The following is a 24,610-nucleotide window of genomic DNA, read 5'->3' as shown; positions in this document are numbered from 1 at the left end:
TAAATAAATTAAAAATCATGAAAACACTTGATAAACATTAAAGTTTTAGAGAAATACAATTGCCATCTTTATTTTACATATATAGCACAAGAATATATATATATATATATATTTATTTATTTATTTATTTAGCCTTTCAGCCTCCACGACCACCACCGTTGCTGCCACTGCCTCTAGCCCTTGAAGGAGGATCATGGCCACGATTCGCTGTTGGTTCTTCGTAATCCTCCACGCTTGCCATTAGAGACCTTCCTTCTATTGCCAATACAATCTCGTCCCCTACATTATTAACAAAACCATGCAACAATTATTAGTGTTTAATTAAAGAGGAGTATTTGGTAGTATACTTATTTTTTTATTCTATAAACAGCCTTAAAAATTTGATATGTTTCTTTTTTTTAAAATATTTTATTATACCATTACAAGACATGAAAAAGGATGGTATCACTTTCTAATTATTTAATGATATTTCAGTAATTTTTTCTATGTCATTGATATGTAATTTTGATAATTTTTGTAAGCTAAACCCTGAACCCTGAACCCCGAACACCAAACCCCAAACCCCGAACCATGAACCCCAAACCTAGAACCTTGAACTTTAACCCTAAACTAAAATGCCAAGTTTAAGATTTAGAGTTCAAGCTTTAAGATTTGAGTTCAGGGTTTAAGTTAAAAAATTACCAAATATATGTATTAACATGAAAACAAATTAGTGAAATGTTGTTAAATAGTTAGAAATAGATACAAGATAACGTGCACCCTATTTCATATAATACTTTCTCATGAATATAATTAGGGCATCTATAGTACAAACACTCTATTTTTTAGATTTTAATCTTCCCTATACCCACATGAGAGCTTATATGTCTAAACTCCTCAATCTTCAATAATCTATCAATAACATCAAAATACAATCAGTTGGCCTAATAATAGAGTTACATTAAATATAAAACCTGACATATTTGTTCATTATTTTCAAAGCATATTAAAAAACCAGTCTTTAACAAATACATCCAAAGAAAAACTTTTATAAATTAATACAACTACGGGTCAACCAAGCCAAAATGATCATGAAAAGTATAAAATCATATTGAAAACCCAAATTCAGCTTTAAAAAATGTGTCGGCAATTAGTTTGTCTTTAATTATCAAACATGAAGTGTTAATATCACAAATGGGCCCAATATTTTAAACTCTAAATCATTAAAATAAATGAAAACCTGCATATATATTGGCTAACAACCAGGTTATCCCTATCCAAAAATTATAAATATATTTATTTGTATAGATAGAAGCAAAGTATGCAGAAAACAACTGGATTGTTGCACGCACTACAACGATTTTGACCTCTTTTTTCTTTCTTTTTTGTTTTTTTGTAAAGTCGAATATCCCAAACAGCCCATTTTTGTAAAATATATGTTCACATAGGTTTTTATTCACTAATGATGTCTATAGATGAACACATTATCAGTATGAATCTTCTTCTCACATCTTTTGAATCTTTAAGGAAAAAGGACTATGAAGCATTGAACCTGAGAAAGATGTGAAATGAATATTTAAATATAAGTCTTTTTCCATGTTTATTTTATTTTTATTGAATGAAAAATAGGATAAAAATGGTTTTCATGCATGCAAAAGATATATGTGTATGTAGTTTTGGTATGTTTTGTGATGCTATATATCTGTATGTGTGTGTATAGAAATGAAGAAGAGAAACATACCTGAAAGAGAAATGGTGTTACGAGATGAGGAAATGATGATCAAGTTAAACAAAATGAAGATGCAAAGCTTAACCCCAATACCCATTTGCATTTTTCTTGGATGAAACTGAACTATATGGTTAGCGGGAGCCCCATTTATAGACAACAAAAGATTTTATGTTTGTATGACACGTGGCAAATGGTGTTTGGAAGGTTGAGAGTTGACTTTTCTTATTATCCTGGATGTGATGTCAACTCATGATTATATAGAGCGGTTATGGGATTGGATCTTAGCTGTTCGTTGACATGAATGTGGTTATGGCAACTCATGATTATATAGAGTTGTTATGGCAAACGGCTTACGGATAGAAGTACATCATCAGTCCAACCAAACACACCAGACGCTCACTTGAGCCAATCCATCCATCACACCAATGCTTATAAGAGCTAAACCGACCATCACACCAATGCTCATAAGAGCTAATCCAACCAGCACACCAAATAGAGAGTATAACACGAGAGTTCGCAACAAATACTGAACCTCAGTTTACTCGGATAATATACAAATATATCCCTCCAATACCATCTCCACTCCGAACCACCATAACGCACCAAATCCAAAATGTACTCTATCTCGCGTTCAAATCAAGCCGAGCATCAAGTTTAATATTAAACCTCAAATTACCATTCATCATCAACAATCTAGACTAATTATATAAATCGTAACATGTTAGACTAATCAGTAGTTTATTTTGATATTAAATTCTAAACCCTACGAACTTACCTGGACTAAATTGTAGAAGTTGTAGAACTGCAGGAACTATTTTACAATTTTTCTTCTTCCCCGAGTATCTATGGCCCCGAGTATCTATGAGATTTTGATCTAAAATGTAAAATTCTTTATTTAGCAGAATATATTTCATTTACAATCCATTTTACAATTAATACTCTTTTATTTTCTAAAATTACACAATTATCCTAAACTTTTATAATTTTTGCAATTTAGTCCTTTAACCTTAAATTCATCAAATTAACCATTTTTTTCTCAAATAAATATTTATCCAAATATACTAGGCCCTCAAAAGCCCTAATAAATATCAAATTCAATATCAAATCCTAATATTTTGATATTTTCATAATTTAATCCTAAAATCAAAATTTAACAAAATCACTTTACAAAATCATCAAATAACATAATCAAAGTTCCAAAAACATGGTATTCATAAAAAAAAATTCAATATTCATCAATGAAAACTTCCAAAATTTTCAACAGAATAAAAAACGAAGGTACATGCTAGCTGGACCTAGTTGCAACGATATCAAAAACATAAAAATTACAAGAAAACAAGTAAATTTACATACCATGCAAAGAAAAGAAGCAACTGAAACTTCCTAGTTAAAAAATGGTGGTTTCAGCCAAGAGTTGAAGAAGAATGAAAATAAATGATTTAATGTTTCAATTTGTTTTAATTAATTTTAACTTATTTACCATTTTGTCATTAAACATGCCATTTTTCTATCTTTTCTCCTTTCTAATTTTCGTCCAAAATATAACTAGGGTTTAATTATCCCTTAATTCCTCCCTTAATTATTAATTAACCCATTTAATCGCCTAAATGCATTAATTAACAAGTTTTGTACCTTTTTCAGTTTAGTCCTTTTTCTTTAATTAACTATCTAAATGTTAATATTTTTAAACCAAATTTTAATACGACTATATCGAATCTATAAATATTCTAAAAATAATATTTACGAGTCGATACAACGGAAATTTATGGTGCCGAAACCACTGTTCTGTCACCACAAAAAATCGGGCTGTTACATTTTCGATAGGACGATGATGTTTATGAAAGGACATATTTTGTCATTCATGTTAGAGCTTCTTTTTAGCTTTCGAGCTTAGCACTTATGTGCTTTATGGTTTTGTTTGGATGGATGCATTCATGTATAATATGGTTGTGTTGGAAGGATGTGATGTGATGCCTTCGAGCTTAGCACTTATGTGTTCTTCGATTGTGTTTGGATGGATGCACTTATGTGCAATATGGTTCTGTTTGGAGGGTCGTGATATGATACCTTTGGGCTTAGTAATTATGTGCTTTCTGATTGTGTTTGGATGGGTCTCAAGCATCTGAGTTACATTTTGCTAGAGTTTACCGAAGGCTCTAAGCTAATAATTTGACAAGGAATTGAATAAATGGACATACTAATAATGAATATGTTTTGATATCATGTTTCGAACATTGTGGCATAAATGAATGGTGTTATAAGTAATTAAGATGAAAGGTTGAGAGCCTATCTGTGAAGGAAAATTTTTGAACTAATTCATAAGGGCCATAAGACAAAAATATGAGGTCAAAATTTATGTTTATGTAACTCCTAAATGATTATAAGAATGATTTTGTGAACTGGTTGTAAGATGGAAGGATGACCTTATAAACTTCATGAACTATGTTATAATATACTCAATAGTTTGTTTCTACTTGAGTAAGAGTTAAATTAATCCTTCTCTATGGATATTGCACTTGGATAACATAAATTCCTAATCAGTCAACAATGTAATGATGTCGTGCCTCGCAATGTCACGACTTTACAAACTATGCCTTGATCACTCCGCAAATTCCTAGCAACATCATGACATTTTTATGTCGATGTCGCAATTTTAGTAAATGATGTCACGACGTCATGTCTCGCAATATCGTGACTTTACTCTCCTTTTTTTTCTCAGAAATTTAATAAATTAAGTCACGACGTTAACTTCCTTGATGTCGCAACATTCTTCTATGAACTTAAACTCCACGACAACAATTAGTAAGGTCGAGACTTCATCTACCATAATGTCGCGACATTGTGCTACATTACACAATTTTATAGCTTACGCTCAAACTTGGAATGAATTTATTTATGACTAAGCTAGTGAATTCTAATAAAAGATGGACTTTATATTTGACTAAACATTATGTGAACACTCAATAGGAGTTATACATTTGAATTGAACATGTGATCACCTAATGAATCAACAATTTGTTAGTTGAATCCCCCTTTAATTCGGTAATAAGGGTTTAATCCGTTAATAACACTAAAATGTGGCTTAATTGAATTCTGAATCATTACTCCTAGAGGCTCAACACTAATAAGTAATAGGATAAGTATGTTTATCCTTGTGTACCTATTGAGCTCACGCGTAAATTGTTTAAACGCATAGGTTGTGGACTTGTTGAGAAGGTTATGGTTCTAGCATGGGAGCATCGCATCACTATTCAATATTTTGTAATTATTGTAATTATTGTATTTTGGCATGTATCTAGAGCCTTAAACTATTAAAGGAATTTGTCAGTATTTGGATTTAGTGAAATTGAGTGACTTTTGAAATTATTCGAATGTGTATGTTAACCTTTGAATTGTAAATTGATTTGAGACTTGTATGTATGCATAATTGAGCTTTGAAAAGGTTTTACAATAATTCAAAATGATGTTAAAAATGTTCTAAATGATGAGAATGGCTTTAAAGAATTTTCATTAAATCATAAAGTGGTGCAAGTTAAGAAAGTGTTCCAGTAGTATTTCCTATTCGTAATGGTGATTGAAGCGGGTACAGGATTCCCTTGGCCAATAATTGTTTAGCTGTAATAATACTATTCCATATGAAAAGAAGGTTATTACCTTCGTTTACATCAATAAATTCACAATTTAAAAATTATTTAGCTTTGAACAGTCTAAATGGAAGAGAATAAAGATTCGAATAACCTTCACCTTTGTTTGCGAAACATTGTCATGTTAAAAAAAAAACCTTATACCTCCAATTTTTTCAACAACACAGTTTCTCCAATGAACTTCCTATTGCCCATTATTGTTAGAGCCCACTAAAAGGAGATAATCATTTTTTGAGGGGCATCACCTGTATTCAAGAGTAGTAAGAAGACACTCATGCAATGAACAGGGAGTGCTTGGGCAACAGTTTCTTGCACTTTTTTCTTGCTTTTGACAGAAATTTGTGCTTCCAACTAAAATCCTCTTAATCTTTCTCTGATAATAGTAAAAAATTACTTTTTGTTTCTCCCATTGAGGGAAGATAAATCCCAGATATTGCCCATAATTCATCGTTAAGCTTACCACCATAACCAAACAAATAATGCATCTGTCAGGAAGTCAAGTATAATGCCTGACTTCTATAGATTAATAGCTTGTCCCAAGGCTTCCTCATAACCAGACAGAATACTTTTTACGGCATGGCTTTCAAAACTCTAAAAAAGAGAAATTTGAAAGAATATTAAAGTTAGTAATAAGCTTATGTGTCCTCCAAATTGAGTTGTGATCCAATGAGGCCTTGGCGATACTCCAAAAATGTCGAGGCAGGTTCTAGTATAGTTTTCTGACAAAAAAGGGAATGCTTGGGACTTATATTGTATCGTTTTCACCATCTCCAATTGGCTACAAGTCCACATGATTTGCAGAAAATGTTGTGAATTATTAAGGTAAATATAGATCTCGTTTTAGAGGAGTCAAACTTCATGAAAGCAAAGCCTGATAATGGTAAGAGTCAACTTAGCCTTAAGCTTCGACTTCAGCTTCAATCTGACGTGCATAAAATATTATCAATCTGTGTGTTTAAAAACAAAGCTACAATATTTAACGTTAAAGCTGGCAATTAGACTGACGAAATAATTTGATTAGAAGAATAATTTAGTTTGATAATTCAATTAAAACATTTTTAAGTTTAAAGATCAATTTAATTTTGATCTATAGTTTGAGGACTTTGGTATTATAATACCCAATTTTAGCCCGGGCTCACAAAAAAGAAAACCCAAAGTAATATCATTTAGCCCGATCGGAATTGCCCATTACTTGAAAAGGTTGAAGGTCCATCTACAAGCTTATGGAAACATAATCTTCAGGGATATGCAATCTTAGATATGATATGCAATCTTAGATATGATATGCAATCTTAGAAGATATAATTTTGTAATCTTAGAGATTTAATTTGTAGATACCCTTTAATCTCAGTCGTTGATGTAATTGATCTGTACCGTTGGATTTGGGGAGGCTCAACTATAAATAGAACCCTCTCCCTTCATTGTAAAGAAAACAAAAAAGGAGGAATAAAAAAAGAGAACGATTGGCAGTTTTTTAAAGGTGGCTTACTATTTTTTTTCTTTTGATTATTTTTTACTTATTTACAATTTTAAAAAAAGGGAGAAGCTGATACCACTGCGAATTTTATTTATTTTATTTAGCCCCTCCGTCTTTTAATGTTTTTGTAATTAAGTTTTTTTTTTTTAATTTACCATTTTATTTATTTTTATTTCAATTTGGTCTAATTTGAACGGCGTCGTTTAGAGGAGAAGGGAAAATTGCCCTTCCAGCCCCTCTATGTAATTCGAGCATTCAATTAAGTCCTCCAGACTTTATTTATTTGCAAATTTACCCCGGATCTTTACTGGCGATCCAATTTAATCCATTTTCATACTTTCTTTAAAAATCAATATTTTTGATAATGCAATTTTATTCTTTTAATTTTTATTTTATAATTCTCATATGCAATTATTATTATTTTTTTATATGTATATTTAAGCATGTATTTATGTTTTTTATACTAAAATTTTAGCATACTTATATTTTATATACACATGTTTAATTTATTTAATTAATTTTAATATTATATTAATTGTTTAAAACTTATGTATTTTTTATGTGTACAGTATTTTTTTTATTCGCTTATTAATTTATGTTTGCATATTTTTATTATTATCTTGCCTATTTATTTGATATTTTGCACGTCATTATTTTGTTTATTTATTTGTTTATTCATATTATTTCTATGAAATTGTTGTATTTATTATTGATATTTGTTTAAGGGCATTCATTCACATATTCAACATAACATTACCCTATCTCTTATTTAATTTTAAAATAAAACGCTTCAAAATAGAGGTAATACTCAGTATTTAGGATTTCTCAAGGAAATTGAGCCCTAACGTATTGGGTTCCGATTTTTTGAAAATCTAACAATCGAGATTTCTCTTTAATCAAAAAAATAAGAACTCATTATTGGGAATTCAACACGTTGTGTCCTAACGCATTAGATGTGACGCATTGATTTCTCGAAATGAATATTTTTTTTAAAAATAATAAAGGAAATATTCCGAGTTTGGGATTTTAGAGGAATTGTGCCCTAACGTATTGGGCCGCGATTTCTTAAATCTTGAATAAATGGATATTCTTTTACATTTTTTATTGCACTAGTATTTTGCCCTAATTCATTTTTGGGGAAAATTAGAATGTCGTGCCCTAACGTATTGGGTGTGGTATTTTATTTCTCTGAAATGATAAGGGTCTTAATACGTAACGTTTTTAAGTTTTTGCTAAGGATTACGATTTTTAAATTTTCGACATTAAGACATTAATTAATTAACTAGGTACCAATTTTTGGGCGTAATGAGGGTGCTAATCCTTCCTCATACGTAACTGACTCCTGGACCCATTTTTCTAAAATTTGTAGACCAAAGTCATTTTTAGGCGACCCAATCACACCTTAATAAAAGATTGGTGGCGACTCCCAATTTTCATTTTTAAAAGTCGAGAACCTAAAATTTTTGTTTTTCAAAAAAATGGTTTCGACAGCTTGGCGACTCTATTGGGGACTTAAGAGAGTCTAGCCACAAAGTTGATTAATTCTTGTCTTAAAGTCGAGAAAATATTATTTATAAAAAAAATCATGACATCCTTCATTATCTTCTTGTTTAAATATTGTTTGCATTGTACATTCCATGAGCTGAACAATTTTACCCTTTTAAGTGTGAGTGAGAAGCTATGCCTTCGTGAGGTTTTCACCTCCATGTAGGGTAGTGGATTGCTTCCGGGATACATCCGTACCTATGTCTTCGTGAGATTTTCATCTCCGTGCAGCCATAAGGGAATGTATTCCCCTGAACTGAACTCGGTCCATATGAGCCTATAATGGGTGAAGATCGAAGAATCTGCTGGTTCGGGTACCTTTGCCCTAGAAGCCGAACTTCATACAGTGAACTTTAGGAATCCACCTTAGGTAGAACTATACTAAACCCTAGTAGATATCCTAGTAGGTGTTTTACTCTTTCTTGATTATATTCTATGTTTATATTCGATACTGACTTTTTGTGTTTTATTTTGATTGCATGACATGACATTTCATTTCATCATAAAAAAGGAGGTGTTGATTCACGTTCAGTTGCTAAATAGAGAGCTTGTCATAAGGAAATGGGTTTCTTGATAAAGTGGATGGCAATATGGTTGTCCGAATATGGTCCAAGAACACGTGATAAGAGAAGGATGATAATTTAATGGAAGACTACACGACTATGGCTCTGTTGCCCAAGGATTCAAGATGACAAAGATTATTTGAGAGCTGCTGAACCTTCTTAAAGAGAAGCCAACGAGCATCACGAGGATGAGTGGGCAACAAGTTACGACCTGGATCGAGCAAAAAAGGAGATAGAAGAGACGTTTTTTTAAAGAGTTCATGAGATTTATCTTAATGCTCAAATGAAGAAGAGGATCGAATATCTCCACCTATGAGGGCAAGGCCATATAAATATCTATTTTATGTAAAGAGATTTGTTTTCTAGTAAAGTTTTCTAAATGGAATTGAATCAGAATCAACGTCTCTTTATGCATTCATTTCATGCATTCGCATTACATGATATCATAGCATTAAAATTCATCAAAAATTCTAATTAATTTAAATAACTGCTCAGTTAATCTGGAAACCAACCAACCTACTAAACACCGCTACGGTACTCGATCGAAAACTAATGATATGGATCAAAGGATGGAAAGACTAGAACAATCCTAAAAGGAAATGCAGGAGCAACTTCAAAAGCAAATGAATGAGCAGCAAAAAATGATAGACAAAATGATGGAATCTCAAGGGAGTATGATGGCTCAGTTAACTCAATGGTTCAACAAAGGAACTGATAAAAGGAAAAGGCTCTGTGCTCAATATTGAAGAAGGAGACAATGAGGGACCTGTCTATCCTCCGGACTTTACCCCCCGACAAGTTGAGATATACCCGCGTAGGTTCTCTGTTACCATTAATCCTCCGAGTGACGCTGCAACGCTAATGAATCTCCAGGCAGGATCAGGCTCTAACCTCGGAGCCAACTTTGTTAATCCTACTATCCCTAATTTCGATGAGACGGCTAGAAAGGAGAAAATGAATAATGAATTGCCGAAACAGCTCGAAGAAAAGTACAAATGGCTGGAGGAAAAACTTAGAGCGATGAAAAGTACTGAGGGCTACCATGGAATTGACGTTAAAGAATTGAGCTTGGTTCCGGATTTAATACTCCCTTATAAATTCAAAATGCCTGAGTTTAAGAAGTATAATGGAACTAGTAGCCCCGAAGCTCATGTTACCATGTTTTGTAGGCGGATGACTGGGTATGTTAATAATGACCAACTGCTGATACATTGTTTCCAGGATAGCCTCGCTGGGACAGCATCCAAGTGGTACAACCAACTGAGTCGTACCATGATTAATTCATGGAGAGATTTAGCACAGGCATTCATAAAGCAGTACAATCATGTAACTGACATGGTACCTGATAGAATCACTCTACAGAACATGGAAAAGAAGCCCGGTGAAAGTTTTAGGCAGTACGCACAGATATGGAGAGAGGTTGCTGTCCAAGTCCACCATCTTTTCTAGAAAGAGAGATGACGATGCTTTTCGTTAATACATTGAAGGCCCCATTCATCACACATATGTTAGGGAGTGCAACAAAAAGCTTTTCTAACATAATCATGAATGGTGAAATGATTGAAAGCGCCATAAGGAGTAGAAAGATTGATACTGGAGAAAATAACAGAAGGCAAGCCTCAAAAGAAAAGGAAAATGAGGTGAACAACGTGAATATGTATGGCAAATCGATTGCTAATCAACAGAGTTCATCAAGACAAGAATTAGGTATGGAGCCAGGCACTGAAAAGCTCCAGTTCACGCCAATTCCAATGTCGTACAAAGAGCTGTATCAAAGCTTATTCAATGCGCATGTTGTTTCTCCTTTACATGTGAAGCCTCCACATCCTCCGTATCCCAAATGGTATGATACAAGTGCACAATGTGATTATCATGCAGAAATTACGGGGCATTCTATAGAAAATTGCATTACCTTTAAAAAACTGGTTGAAAGGCTTATCAGTATTGGCGTTGTCAAATTTGGCGATTCATCTAGTGCAGAAAATCCGCTACCCAATCACATTTGATAATGGGGGTGAATAGGATGTATGAAGAAATGTTGAGAGACGTTCACATCAATGCCATTTTTGAAGACAATTTACAAGGGTCCTTAAAGATATTCGCCCTTATCAACTTAGAAGTGTTCTAAGTAATTAAACTGCAGAAGAAATCTTTGTAGTTTTTTAGAGCTTATTTAGAGTAATGTTCAGAACAATTTTGTTGTTTTTAGCCTAAAAATGATAAAAATGCCTTTGCGAAATAGGCTCATGTCTGAACGTCATTATTCTAAATACATCTTTGCATTCATTTTTTGAGCCAATATATTTTATTCTTTTTAAATAATTATTCTTTCATTCTTTTGGATTTTCTTCCACATTCATAATTATATTGTACAAATAATCATTCTTAAATTCGTACATTCTTTGTATATTCTTTTGTACTTACTATAGGTCATTGGATATCAACGACATGAGTGACGCTGCTACAGACTCAGAATCTCCTTTTGAGCGAGACATATGTTTAGAGGGATCTCATGACTTTGAAGATGACATAGATTGTAGCCTATTTCCGGACCTGTTAAGGATGGTAGAACAAGTCGAGAAACGGATCTTACCTTACAAAGAATCATTGGGATACTTGACTTCTCCATATGTGGGGCATAAAGGTTATTTGGTCAATCTAGCCAAAAGAGTCTGACGATCATTGATTCATCTTTGTGGTCGTCAATTACTTTACTAAATGGGTGGAAGCTGCTTCATATGTCAATGTCACAAAGTCGACAGTTAGCAAATTCGTGAAGAATCAGAATGGAACGCCAAAAGGATCATATCTGACAATGTACTAAACAACAGCACAATATCAAAATTTTGCAGTCTGTTCATAATTAATGTCATATTGCCAAAAAGGGGATGACAAAAAAAAACAAAAAAAAATAAAATCTACCAGGGCAATGTCTTTCTCTTGTGTCCATTGCGGTTTTGCCTATTGAAGACAAGATTCTTTCTCTCTGAGTTTTTGGATCCAATACCGATTGAGGAAGAATGTTCAAAGTTATCCGTCATGGTCAAATGTGCCAAAAGTAAATGATGCGAGCTCATAAAAAAGGTCCGCCCTAAAGAATTCATTGAGAGGGACTGGTATTGAAAAAAGATCCTTCCCATACAAAAAGAACTTCATCCCAAGCTAGGAAGGACCTTATGTGGAAGGCCTTATCCGGAAAAGCATCGACTTTGATCAGAAGGGATAACTAGGACATGCCTAATCTTACGTGTTCAGATTCAATAAAAAATATTTCAAAAAAAAAGGGAGAGGCCAAGGTGAAAATTCGCAAAAGATGCCTTGAGACCAAAGGGGATTTGAGTTGAAAACCCGAAAAGGACGGCTCAAATATTGATCAAAATGGGGCATGAGGTGATCAGAGCAACTCGAATCTTGATCAGATTGGGGCATGTGGTGATCTAGTTATATCTGAATCAACAGGAAAGAGTAGGAAAAATCTTGGGGCATTGGTAGAGTACTGTGGATCTCCTAAACACATGTCAAACTCAGAAGGATTTTCAAAAAGTTTGTACAGAGAAGTTCAAGCTGCGATATCTGAGGCACCCAATTTTCATACTATTGAATTTTTTATTCTTGGAATACTTCATTCTTTTCAAAGATACACATTCCCAATCAATTTCTTTGTTATCTTTTTTTTACTATAATTTATTCTTATCCCTTGTTATGACCTTTTCGTAAGCATGTTGCATTGGAATAATGATCAATGGACTAATAAAACTTTCACAAGGGAAGTTTTTCATATTACTCTAGAAGTTTCTAAATAATACAGGAGTCTGAAACAGGACTATTATTTAGAACGCACCAGGTTTAAAGGTTGGAAATCTGAAAAGGAAGAGTCTAAACTAGGACTTTCGCTTTGGATTTTATTGTCAAAAACATTGGTTGAACAAAATAATAAGATGTCGTGTTGATGACAAAGCTTAAATCAACAAGCAAGTAATGATTACCAGGCAATAGAAAGAGGTTGCCTTGGGAAGAGAGCCTTCATTTGCACATGAGCCTTTGGTACGACACCCTGGGAATGGTGTAAGAGACTAGAAAGATTTAGATCCTGTATCCTTGAATTGTGATAGGAGAGGATTGAAGAAAAGCCATATACTCTTGGGTTACAGTAGGAGAACGATAGTATGAATTTTTGCGCCCCGATGGATTAAACTTGGAGGTTCATAGTGGGGGGCAACCTGGCTAAATGTTTCTTCAGAAAAGCCAGTCAAGCAAGAAGGCGTTGTAGCACGCCAGTCACAAAGCCTTAATAAACTTCGAGTAATGACAACCTAAGCGGGATCATTCTCGGAAAAATAAAATTTTGCATTCATGCAAACACCATTTACACATGTCTAGTTAGGAGCATTTGATGCATTTTGATCATGCCATCCTAATCATTAGGCATAATTAGGTTCATTATACAGGTCATGTTCCCTAGAGAATAGATCAGTGAAAATAGCAGATCTTGCCTTCCTGCATCGACAGCGAGGCAGATCGAAAACAAAGCCTTGCCTTCCTCGGTTGTAGTGGAGCAGGTTAAGGATAGCAGATCTTGCCTTCCTGCATTGACAGCGAAGTATATCGAAGATGGCAGATTTTACCTTTTTGTGGTTACAGTGGAGTACATTGAAGCCAGTAATTCTACTTCTCTATACAACAGTGGAATAGATTGAAGATTTCAGATCTTATCTCCCTAAGCAGTAGTGGAGCAGATCGAAGATGGCGAATTTTACCTCCCTGTGGTTATAGTGGAGTATATTGAAGCCAGTAATTCTACTTCCTTGGGCAATAGTGGAATAGATTGAAGATTTCAGATCTTATCTCCCTAAGCAGTAGTGGAGCAGATCGAAGATGGCGGATTTTACCTCCCAGTGGTTATAGTGGAGTACATTGAAGCCAGTAATTCTACTTCCCTGGGCAATAGTGGAATAGATTGAAGATTTCATATTTTATCTCCCTAAGCAGTAGTGGAGCAGATCGAAGATGGCGGATTTTACCTCCCTGTGGTTACAGTGGAGTACATTGAAGCCATTAATTCTACTTCCCTAAAAAACAGTGGAATAAATTGAAGATTTTAGATCTTATCTCCCTAAGCAGTAGTGGAGCAGATCGAAGATGGCGGATTTTACCTCCCTGTGGTTATAGTGGAGTACATTGAAGCCAGTAATTCTACTTCCCTAGACAACAGTGGAATAGATTGAAGATTTCAGGTCTTATCCCCCTAAGCAGTAGTGGAGCAGATCGAAGATGGCGGATTTTACCTCCCTGTGGTTATAGTGGAGTACATTGAAGCCAATAATTCTACTTCCCTGGACAACAGTGGAATAGATTGAAGATTTCAGGTCTTATCCCCCTAAGCAGTAGTGGAGCAGATCGAAGATGGCGGATTTTACCTCCCTGTGGTTACAGTGGAGTACATTGAAGCCAGTAATCATATCTCCCTAGTCAGCAGTGGAATAGGTTGAAGATTGTAAGTTCTATCTCCTTGATATTGCAGTGGAGTAGATTGAAGCACCAATTCTTATACATTTGAATATGCAGTAGAATGGAATGTGGCTACTTGAAGAAGAAGAGCACTAAGATCCAGCGTGACTGGGCAAAAATTGGCCATTTCTGAAGTCTTTGCTCCGTTCCTGTTACACGACAACGAGCAAAGAGGGGCAGCTGTAATACCCAATTTTAGCCCGGGCTCACAAAAAAGAAAACCCAAAGTAATATCATTTGGCCCCATCGGAATTGCCCATTACTTGAAAAAGTTGAAGGTCCATCTACAAGCTTATGGAAACATAATCTTCAGGGATATGCAATCTTAGATATGATATGCAATCTTAGATATAATATATAATCTTAGATATGATATGCAATCTTAAAAGATATAATTTTGTAATCTTAGAGATTTAATTTGTAGATACCCTTTAATATCAGCCGTTGATGTAATTGATCTGTACCGTTGGATTTGGGGAGGTTCAACTATAAATAGAGGCCTCTCCCTTCATTGTAAAGGAAAAAAAAGGAGGAATAAAAAAAGAGAACGATTGGCAGTTTTTTAAAGGTGGCTTACTATTTTTTTTCTTTTGATTATTTTTTTACTTATTTACAATTTTAAAAAAAGGGAGAAGGTGATGCCACTGCGAATTTTATTTATTTTATTTAGCCCCCCGGCCTTTTAATATTTTTGTAATTAAGTTTTTTTATTTTTTTAATTTACCCTTTTATTTATTTTTATTTCAATTTGGTCTAATTTGAACAGCGTCGTTTAGAGGAGAAGGGAAAATTGCCCTTCCAGCCCCTCTATGTAATTCGAGCTTTCAATTAAGTCCTCCAGACTTTATTTATTTACGAATTTACCCCGAATCTTTACTGGCGATCCAATTTAGTCCATTTTCATATTTTCTTTAAAAATCAATATATTTGATAATGCAATTTTATTCTTTTAATTTTTATTTTATAATTCTCATATGCAATTATTATTATTATTATTATTATATGTATATTTAAGCATGTATTTATGTTTTTTATACTAAAATTTTCCCTTACTTATATTTTATATACACATGTTTAATTTATTTAATTAATTTTAATATTATATTAATTGTTTAAAACTTATATATTTTTTGTGTACATATATATTTTTTATTCGCTTATTAATTTATTTTTGCATATTTTTATTATTATCTTGCTTATTTATTTGATATTTTGCACGTCATTATTTTGTTTATTTATTTGTTTATTCATATTATTTCTATGAAATTGTTGTATTTATTATTGATATTTGTTTAAGTTCAACATAACATTACCTTATCTCTTATTTAATTTTAAAATAAAACGCTTCAAAATAGAGGTAATACTCATATTTAGGATTTCTCAAGGAAATTGAGCCCTAACGTATTGGGTTCCGATTTTTTTGAAAATCTAACAATCGAGGATTTCTCTTTTATCAAAAAAATAAGAACTTATTATTGGGAATTCAACACGTTGTGTCCTAACGTATTGGATGTGACGCATTGATTTCTCGAAATGAATATTTTTAAAAAAATAATAATAAAGGAAATATTCCGAGTTTGGGATTTTAGAGGAATTGTGCCCTAACGTATTGGGCCGCGATTTCTTAAATCTTGAATAAATGAATATTCTTTTACATTTTTTATTGCACTAGTATTTTACCATAATTCATTTTTGGGGAAAATTAGAATGTCGTGCCCTAACGTATTGAGTGTGGTATTTTATTTCTCTGAAATAATAAAGATCTTAATACGTAACGTTTTTAAGTTTTTACTAAGGATTACGATTTTTAAATTTTCGACATTAAGACATTAATTAATTAACTAGGTACCAATATTTGGGCGTAATGAAGGTGCTAATCATTTCTCATACGTAACCGACTCCCGGACCCGTTTTTCTAAAATTTGTAGACCAAAGTCATTTTTAGGTGACCCAATCACACCTTAATAAAAGATTGGTGGCGACTCCCAATTTTCATTTTTAAAAGTCGACAAGCTAAAATTTTTGTTTTTCAAAAAAATAGTTTCGACAGGTATAATTAACCCCCGGAAAAACAGTAAGTTGTCAATCAATTTACATGCAAGAATAGGAGATATTGCTGAGATTCATTTGGCCACTTGGTTGCTCTGCAACATAGTCGATTTCGAACCAGGATTGTCTTATAGTGCGATAACAATTTTCACTTGCTTCATGCACAATTAACACAAGAAAAATGTAGAGCATATAGAAGTAGATAATGCAAGTAATAAAGCACTTAAAAACTTTGCAAAACCTAAAACGAGGACAGGCACAAGCACGAGATATGCAAAACCTAAAACGACGACTTAGAGAAAATTTTGCTAGCAAAAGCTCACCCACAAACCGCACATGCAAATACATAGCATAAACTACGTATCAATAAGTGTAAATCAGCAATTGAACTCCGTAAACAATGCAACCTGATATTTCCATACCAGATTCTGTGTAAATAAATTAGGCCCCTAGTACAATCAACTATAGTTCTTAAAATAACATAATTCTAAAGAGCTTAAGTCTCTCTGTGATACCAACATATTCTAAAATCCGGCATTCCCTGCAACATAAGCACAGCAAGACCTAATCACAACAGGTAAACATCAATCATCTTTTCTTAAAACCATATTTTTTACGTTCATAGAATAAGTCTGTTTTAGCACTCCCGAGATTAACAATTTTTGGACAACCATCGCGATCTTTCTCTTGCTGAGTACACTCCTTACAGTAATATGCATCAGATATCCCCACCCCTCCACAGATAACACACCTACCTTGAAACGACCCATAGTTGCATTCATCGCAAACTCGCACGAGCGTGCAAGGGCGGACATAAGAGTCACAGATTACACACTTGCCATCACACTTCTCACATAATCGTCCTATTGCAATCCCTGGCTGTTTCCGGCACATGATCAAATCAGGATGGTGCTTAGCCATGACTGCCCAAACTTGTTCCTAGTTGTTCCAAGATCTGAAACAGAAAAGCAAAAGAATCAAAACAATACAAGAAGTGTAATATAAAGATAAATTCAAAAACCCAACATCAGAAAACAAAAAACAGAAATTACTAAGACCCTGATTCCCTTCTTTTGTTACTATTAATACTCATACTAATGCTAGTCCCTTTTGTTCCCTAGATACTGCTATGGAAGGATAGTTAATTAGCCATAACACAACCCTAATTATAAGATAAACACTCAAGTTCTCCTCAATATTCAGAGGTTACAAAAGAGTATTATAAAGAAAAATCCAAAAACCAACATCACAAATCAAAGACAGGACTTAATAAGATTCTGATTCCCATGTTCATTTAATTCTCTTTTGCTTCCTAGATATTGCTACAACCCTAATTATAAGATAATTGCACCATATAAAAAGCAAAATAACTTACAGAATTTAATTTGCAGACCAAACAATAAAAAAAAACTAAAAAAAGAACAAAAGGAAAATAAAAGAAAGTAAACAGAAAGCTTGGAGCAGGTATATGAGTTAGCAAAGAAAAGGAGGAGGGTGACCTGAAAGTCGGCTTTGGTGATGTTCCGGAGAGTCTCGCAGCAGAGAGAAAGATGAGGATCCGTGTGGATTTGAAAACGAATAAATGAAATTGGAAAAATCATAGGGCTCGTTCTTTCGATTTTAATTTGGGCTATTGTTTCAGATTTTTGGGCTTTTTTATCTTGCCATTTTGGGCCTATAATAATTTTGAATTCGCTACCAATCTTATTAAAATTTAATATCAATAAATATCTACATAAAAAAATTCTGCTAAGAGTATTATGGTCATTTCAGTTCTTTTCTTAAACTATTACAATATCAATCTATTCAACCAAACATAAGAATATTGTTACAGTTCTATTCCATTCCATTCAACCAAACACTTGAATTATTGATTACAGTTTTATTCCATTACAGCGAACCAAACATGATGTGAAGTTCAATATCCTTCCTTCAAAAATAAATAGAATGAAGCAAGTTTGAGTCATAATTGTACTAAATAAATACATATAAGTGTTCATGGGTCGTGGTTTGATTTTAAAGAACTTTTCAAGCTCGAACATGGTTTTGTCTATCTAAATAATCTGTTTTATTGTTTAATTATTATTTTTATTTAAATTTAATTATAAAAAATATATAAATTTAAATTTAATTTAAATTATTTTTTTAATTTTTTGAATAATAAACAGACTAGATCAAGTCGATCCCAAGTCAAGCCTGGCCCAAAACTGGACCTAACCAACCCGATCAACCATGAAACACCTTCGAGCTCTACTATTGCCATTTCCTCAATGAATTAAAGAAAAAAAAAGGAGGAAATATATAAACTAGACAGAAATGTTTAGGTAAAAAGAAAAAAAAAAGGGATAAACTAACTTTTAGTTTTTGAATTTGAAAACTTTTCCTAATTTAGCCCCCAAAATTTTTTGGTCCATATTAATCTCAAAACCTGATTAATTTTTTTAATTTGGTCCCTAAATTTAAATTCCATAAGAATATGACAATGTAATACTTTGAGATTGAGTTATATCATTACTTGATTTAATTTTTTTTGGCTTTTTTAAATTTTATATAGTTTTTTTAAAAATATATAGGTAATAACATGGCCCAATCTTAGTGATAGTGTCATCATTACTTTAATTCATAGACCAAATTGGTAAACGTTGCCAAATTCTAAAACTAAAGTAGACAAAAAAATTCATGAATCAAGTTAAAAATTGCCAACTTCATAAATTAAATACTGTTTTATTCCAAAAAAAAAAAAGTAGGACCATAATTTATGTACGAATTAAATTACTATTTGGGGTCTAAATTAGGTAATTATTCTCAATTAGAGCCTGAATATTAAAGCAGTGTTGTGAGAAATCCTAAGACGATACCGGAGCAGAGCAGGCAGTAGCCGGCAAATCACCTGACTGAGGGAGGTTCTTTTAGGCATTCACTAAAGTTGCAGTGACTGACAAATAAAAACAAGTCATCAGCTTAGCTAGGGTGACGATATCTCGACACGTTTCACAACATATCAAATGGGTCCCTACCTAAATATAAATTCAATTTCACTTTAGGACAAAACCTAATCCCCTCGCTCTATATATACCGTCTGTACTGAACCCAGAAATACAGAAGAAAAAATATAAGGTATATGATTAGAAACATGCGTCAAATGAGCAACGTGGGATCTTACCCTCCTGTGTTTCGCCAGCTGAACGGTGGGGGTGTTCATCCTCCGCAGCAGATGATGGCTCAATTGAAGAAGAACAACTACTCCATGGAAGACACCAGTACCACCACCCAAGAAGATTCAGTTCCAATCCCTATGGTGGATCTTGAGTGCCTTAGCCTGCATAAGCTTGGGGATGCTTGTAAAAGTTGGGGTATTTTTCGTTTGGTTAACCATGGGATCCCTTCAACCCTTTTGACCAAACTTCAGTACCATGCCAAGATGTTGTTTGGTTTATCCTTTGAGTCCAAGCAAGCCTTAATCACTAACCCTATGTCTTATTTCTGGGGCACCCCTGCCTTAACCCCATCTGGGACTGCCCTAAACCCTGCTGCCTCGACTTCAACCATGAACTGGCTCGAAGGGTTTAATGTTCCACTCACTCAACTCCCACACTTCCATTCTGAACATCCTATGCTTCATTGTTTCAGGTACTGTTTCTTTGTTGATTGCCTTTGGTTGGCGTTTTTCTTTTTGGATTTTGTATTGCTTTTGGGTGGGCAGTAATCACAACGAAGTGACCAACTGATTGAACTGTTCCAGATTTTTTTTTGCAAAAAATGAAGATTGCAAGGTCAGCATCAATAACTTTTTTAAGACCCTGTCCCCAAAAACAAAATATGCAAATAGTTTCAATGGACCAATCATCATATTTTCTTTACTTTTAATTTTCCATACATAGTTATATACCACATTCCTCACCATCACCCTATATATGATTCAACTGAAAATTGGAAGAATTTAATTTTCAATGAAAACTATCAGTTTTTGATTTCTCATTCTTGTAAGTCGTAACGAAGATTAATCAAGAACTTCCAGGTTGTGGGACCAATTATGTCAGTAGGATTAACAATCATGGATTGATAATAGTACGGTAAATAGTATATTTCCTGTATGGTTTATTGATAGGATGATGAATGTATAGTTCCAATGACGATTAATTTATTTCATCAATGTCGAGCTAAGATAGTGAATCCTCAGTAGCAAATACTAACCCTAACCTTGTACTATGATCCCAAGTTGAAGGTTTAGGATTCGAATTTAAGGTTTAGGATTCAAGTTTGGAGGATCAAAGTTTAAGGTTCAATGTTTAGAGTTTAGGAGTTAAAGTCAAGGTTCAGGGTTCAATGTTTAAGGTTTGGAGTTTAAGGTTCAATGTTCAAGGGTTGGAGTTTAAGGTTCAATATTCAAGGTTCAGAGTAAAAAAATTACCAAATTAATGTGGTAATGACATGGAAAAATTTATTAAAATGTTATTAAATAATTAAAAAGTGACCATAGATAGTGTGGTGGGAAATATCCATAAAATAATTTATCATATAAAAAGTATATTTATAAAAAATTACTTTTAATTAAATTATAAGTGGAGTAGTAAAAATTTTATGTGCAAATCTTATGTTGTATCCTAAACATTTAGTTAGTATTTTTTTAGGTAATTAGTTTTAGTTGTTTTAGGTAAAAATTTATAGGAAATTACGAAAAGACAAAACATAATTTTAATAATATTTTTAATTTTCTTAAGAAATTATTTTAAAACTATTTTCTAATTGAATTAGTTCTTAATTAACTTATAACTCCAGTTTAATAATAATATGGATGGATATGTACATGATTGATCATGTCCTTTAATCTTTGGCAATTAAAATTTCATCCACAAAATTAATAATAGAATTTAAATTTTGACTTGATATAATCAAGTAATCAGATTCAATGACAATGTCGAGAATTTTAAGTAGAATGGGACTCAAGATTAAAATTAGTCAAATTATAAATTCCTTATTATTAGTAGTAGTATTATAATAAAGAAGATGAAGAAGGGTCAAAACTCTTGTTCCTTTCTTTCCCTAATCCTATCTAATAGGTATTTGAAATTATGTCCTCCTAATTATTGTAATTGTAACGAAGTCAACTGAGTTAAGACTCAATCGGTTTGTACATAGAAACATTAAAAGTTTGTTTATCATTGAGGTTAAAAAGTGGTTTTAGAAAATGCTTTGAAAAAAATTGACAATATTTTTCATTGTTATCAAAAGGTGTTTCTGAAAAAAATAAAATATTTATTTTAAACATGATTTTGTAAAGTATAAAATATATTGGAGTTTTAGTTTTAGATTAAATTATCATATTAGAAACATGGTTTGATTTGAAAGGCTGATTATCTGCCTTACTTTTTAGTTTGAAATGGTTTTTTTTTTTTTTGGTAAACTATTTTAGAGTTAAAGCATAGTTATTTTGCAAAAGAAATAGTGATAGGTGAGAATCAAAGTTGTTTGGGAGTAAAATTTTGAATTCATCTTGGGTTTGCCTTAGGATCCTCTCAGGAACACAAAGCACCTTGCTGTTTTGTGTATGGAGCTTATAATTCCCCTTAAAATAAAGCATGGATAGTGAGGTAAGGCCACGAAATGCAAAAGCAGCAAGGAACAAGAATGACTTTGGAACAGCTTTTGATTTATATGTTCCATAAGTGAAACAACACAGTCCCCCACCACCACCCTTAATGTGCTTAGCCTTTCCATCAATTGCAAATTATTCTTTGCCATCACATATATAAACAAAAACATGGGTCTTCATCTTTTTCCCAAAATGAAACGAATCTGCTTTCCCAGTTCTCGAAATGACTCTCATGGTCGATTAATTTGCCCCACCCCATTTTTGCTTACTTGCTAACTAGATATTTTTTTCCTTAACTGTCTTTTCCACTAGGCTTTTGTTGGAAGAATATGGAAGGCACCTTTCAAGGATTGCCACAACCTTGTTTGAATCAATGGCGAAGAATCTCGATCTGGATCCCAAACAATCCGAGTCTAAGTTAGATGAATCCACTGCATTAATTCGGGTTTACAGGTATCCACCGCGCCGCTCCTTGGCTGGCGAGGCTTGGGGCATGATTCCACACACCGATAGCTCAGTGCTTTCCATAGTGAACCAAGATCATGTTGGGGGACTTGAAATTTTCAAGGACAATAAATGGCACTTGGTTAACCCAATTCCCAACACTCTTATAGTTCATATCGGTGACATGATGCAGGTCTATACAACCCACTTCATTCAAATTTCATTTATATATTATATGGTAATTGTTGAGGTATCCTCCCTGATTAAGATTTTGACCTATTAAAAGTTGTATAGATTTATAAAGTGAAAGCGCTTAGTGCTTGAACACGCGGAACACTCAAGTAGTAGCATGCTCTTCATTAGTGACCTATATGCCATAGGTGATGAGGCAAGCTCTACTTTGTGAACTTGCCAAGAATTCTTGACTAAGTAATTAAAAAGACAAAGTCCCAATCGAAAATAATATTATAGCTTGTTGAGGATCTTAACCTCAACAGTAATGCTTTAGTTTTATTTATTTATTTATTTATCAATGTTGAAAATCTTACTTATTTGGTATTAAAATTGTGTTGAGTATAGGCTATAAGTGACGACGAATACATGAGCGTGAAACATAGAGTGAGAGTGAAGAAGCAGGAGGAGCGGCTATCAATCTGCTACTTTGTATTCCCAGCTGAAGAGAGTGTGATCCACAGCTCAAAATATAAACCTTTTACTTACAAAGATTTCCAAGAACAAGTGCAAAAAGACACCAGGACTCTAGGCTATAAAGTTGGCCTCCAAAGGTTCAAAGCTTAATGCAGATATATATATATATATATATATATATATATATATGGTTTCATTATCTCTTCACTGCAAGTTGGAAATAAAATTAAAGGACTGTAGATATCATGATTTGAACATTAAGTTTACCGAATGTGATAATTACATGTTAGATTCACTCCTATCATCAAGCTCCTGCCTCCTCCATTGCTCTTTAGGTCACAGGCAGCAAAAAGTGTAGTGCTTATTTTTGATTTTTTTTTCCCCGATAATTATGTGGCATGAAAAAGTAGAATCCTGGAGAATTGCTTATTGAAATTTCAATAATGAAAGCTACTGAGTGGACAAATATTAGAAAGGCATGCTTTGCTTTCAATTTGTCCCCCACCAGCAAGTTTGTCCAAATACCCCCAACCCATTGTAGCAAATCTTTGCGTGCTTTGGCATTTAGGTTCCACTTACCTCTACCTAGGAAGTCAGCCTACAACTCTAGGCCACAACTTTATCCTCTACTATAATACCCCAACCCATTGTAGCAAATTTTTATTTCATGAGTAATTATTTTAATGTAAATGTATCAAATATGTTTTTTTTTACGTTGCTGAACCAGTAACCAAACAAAGAATAATAATTCAAATCGAAACTAAAATATTATTTTTCTTCTGTTACCTCAAATAGTCTTTGTAAATTTCGAAAGCGAGCATTTAAGGATAAGTAAAGTAATCATTGTGTTAATGTTTCCCATCAATTGTATATAATTCGATTGGTATAATAACAAATGTACCTCTCAAAGTTTACACATCCTGTCAATTTAGTTTTGATTTAACAAATTTAGCCCACAAAATTTGTGTAAATATGTAAATGTTGAGACTAAATTTGTTTAATCTTTCAGAATCAAGATTAAATTGACAAAATATGTAAACATTGAGGGCTAAATTGGTTATTATATCAATCAAAATTATGTACAATTGACGGAAGTCATTAGCACCTAATTAATTGTCCTTAGTTGCTCACTTTCAAAATTAATAAAGATTAAATTGCTTCAATCCTTTACCCCAAATAATTATGATCATTTTATTTAAAATAATGACGTAAATTACAAAAATATATGTTAGCATGATGAATTTGGAAAGATATGTTTAAGAAAAATTCATGTTAATATATCAATTATTTGGATTAATTAATGATGAATGTTGAAATTAAATCTCAAATTTAAACATAAAAGAATGATGAAACATATTTGATGTTTGATTTGTAGTTCATAACTTTAATTTATTTTGTTTAAAAAATTAGTATTTACATATTAGAGTGTTT

General features: G+C 33.0%; 3 protein-coding genes across 4 annotated transcripts; 1 reads left to right on the top strand and 2 right to left on the bottom strand.

The window, feature by feature from the left end:
* Positions 1-1,840, bottom strand: LOC128032438 (protein PSY3-like). The gene is made up of 2 exons (XM_052620530.1): positions 1,721-1,840; positions 1-279 (listed from the first exon to the last, which is right to left on the bottom strand). The coding sequence occupies exons 1-2, from the start codon at positions 1,809-1,811 to the stop codon at positions 137-139; spliced, it is 234 nt and encodes a 77-aa protein (XP_052476490.1). The 5' UTR covers positions 1,812-1,840; the 3' UTR covers positions 1-136.
* A 15,038-nt stretch (positions 1,841-16,878) lies between these two features.
* On the bottom strand, positions 16,879-18,113 carry LOC105799153 (PHD finger-like domain-containing protein 5A). The gene is made up of 2 exons (XM_012629558.2): positions 17,994-18,113; positions 16,879-17,449 (listed from the first exon to the last, which is right to left on the bottom strand). Exon 2 carries the CDS (start codon positions 17,413-17,415, stop codon positions 17,083-17,085), a length of 333 nt encoding a protein of 110 aa, XP_012485012.1. The 5' UTR covers positions 17,416-17,449; positions 17,994-18,113; the 3' UTR covers positions 16,879-17,082.
* A 1,504-nt stretch (positions 18,114-19,617) lies between these two features.
* LOC105799152 (gibberellin 2-beta-dioxygenase 6) lies at positions 19,618-23,892 on the top strand. 2 transcript variants are annotated; one of them, XM_012629556.2, is made up of 3 exons: positions 19,618-20,124; positions 22,400-22,724; positions 23,111-23,892. In XM_012629556.2, exons 1-3 carry the CDS (start codon positions 19,628-19,630, stop codon positions 23,327-23,329), a joined length of 1,041 nt encoding a protein of 346 aa, XP_012485010.2. In that variant the 5' UTR covers positions 19,618-19,627; the 3' UTR covers positions 23,330-23,892. The 2 variants fall into 2 exon arrangements, with proteins under 2 accessions (XP_012485010.2, XP_052476677.1); XM_052620717.1 differs by having other exon boundaries at positions 22,400-22,769.
* Positions 23,893-24,610: the final 718 nt, after the last annotated feature.

Source organism: Gossypium raimondii, chromosome 9, assembly GCF_025698545.1.
Source record: "Gossypium raimondii isolate GPD5lz chromosome 9, ASM2569854v1, whole genome shotgun sequence".
Classification (NCBI taxonomy): Eukaryota; Viridiplantae; Streptophyta; class Magnoliopsida; order Malvales; family Malvaceae; genus Gossypium; species Gossypium raimondii.
Note: the sequence above shows the minus strand (reverse complement) of the source record. Positions and strands in the feature narration are given on the sequence as shown.

Bases quoted from the DNA above. Each gene is read 5' to 3' on its own strand.
- LOC128032438 (XM_052620530.1), bottom strand. From the start codon at position 1,811: ATGCAAATGGGTATTGGGGTTAAGCTTTGCATCTTCATTTTGTTTAAC. The intron at 280-1,720 runs GTATGTTTCTCT...TTAATAATGTAG, and splicing joins TAACACCATTTCTCTTTCAG to GGGACGAGATTGTATTGGCA.
- LOC105799153 (XM_012629558.2), bottom strand. From the start codon at position 17,415: ATGGCTAAGCACCATCCTGATTTGATCATGTGCCGGAAACAGCCAGGG.
- LOC105799152 (XM_052620717.1), top strand. From the start codon at position 19,628: ATGCGTCAAATGAGCAACGTGGGATCTTACCCTCCTGTGTTTCGCCAG. The intron at 20,125-22,399 runs GTACTGTTTCTT...CTTTTCCACTAG, and splicing joins CCTATGCTTCATTGTTTCAG to GCTTTTGTTGGAAGAATATG. The intron at 22,770-23,110 runs GTAATTGTTGAG...TGTTGAGTATAG, and splicing joins TTTCATTTATATATTATATG to GCTATAAGTGACGACGAATA.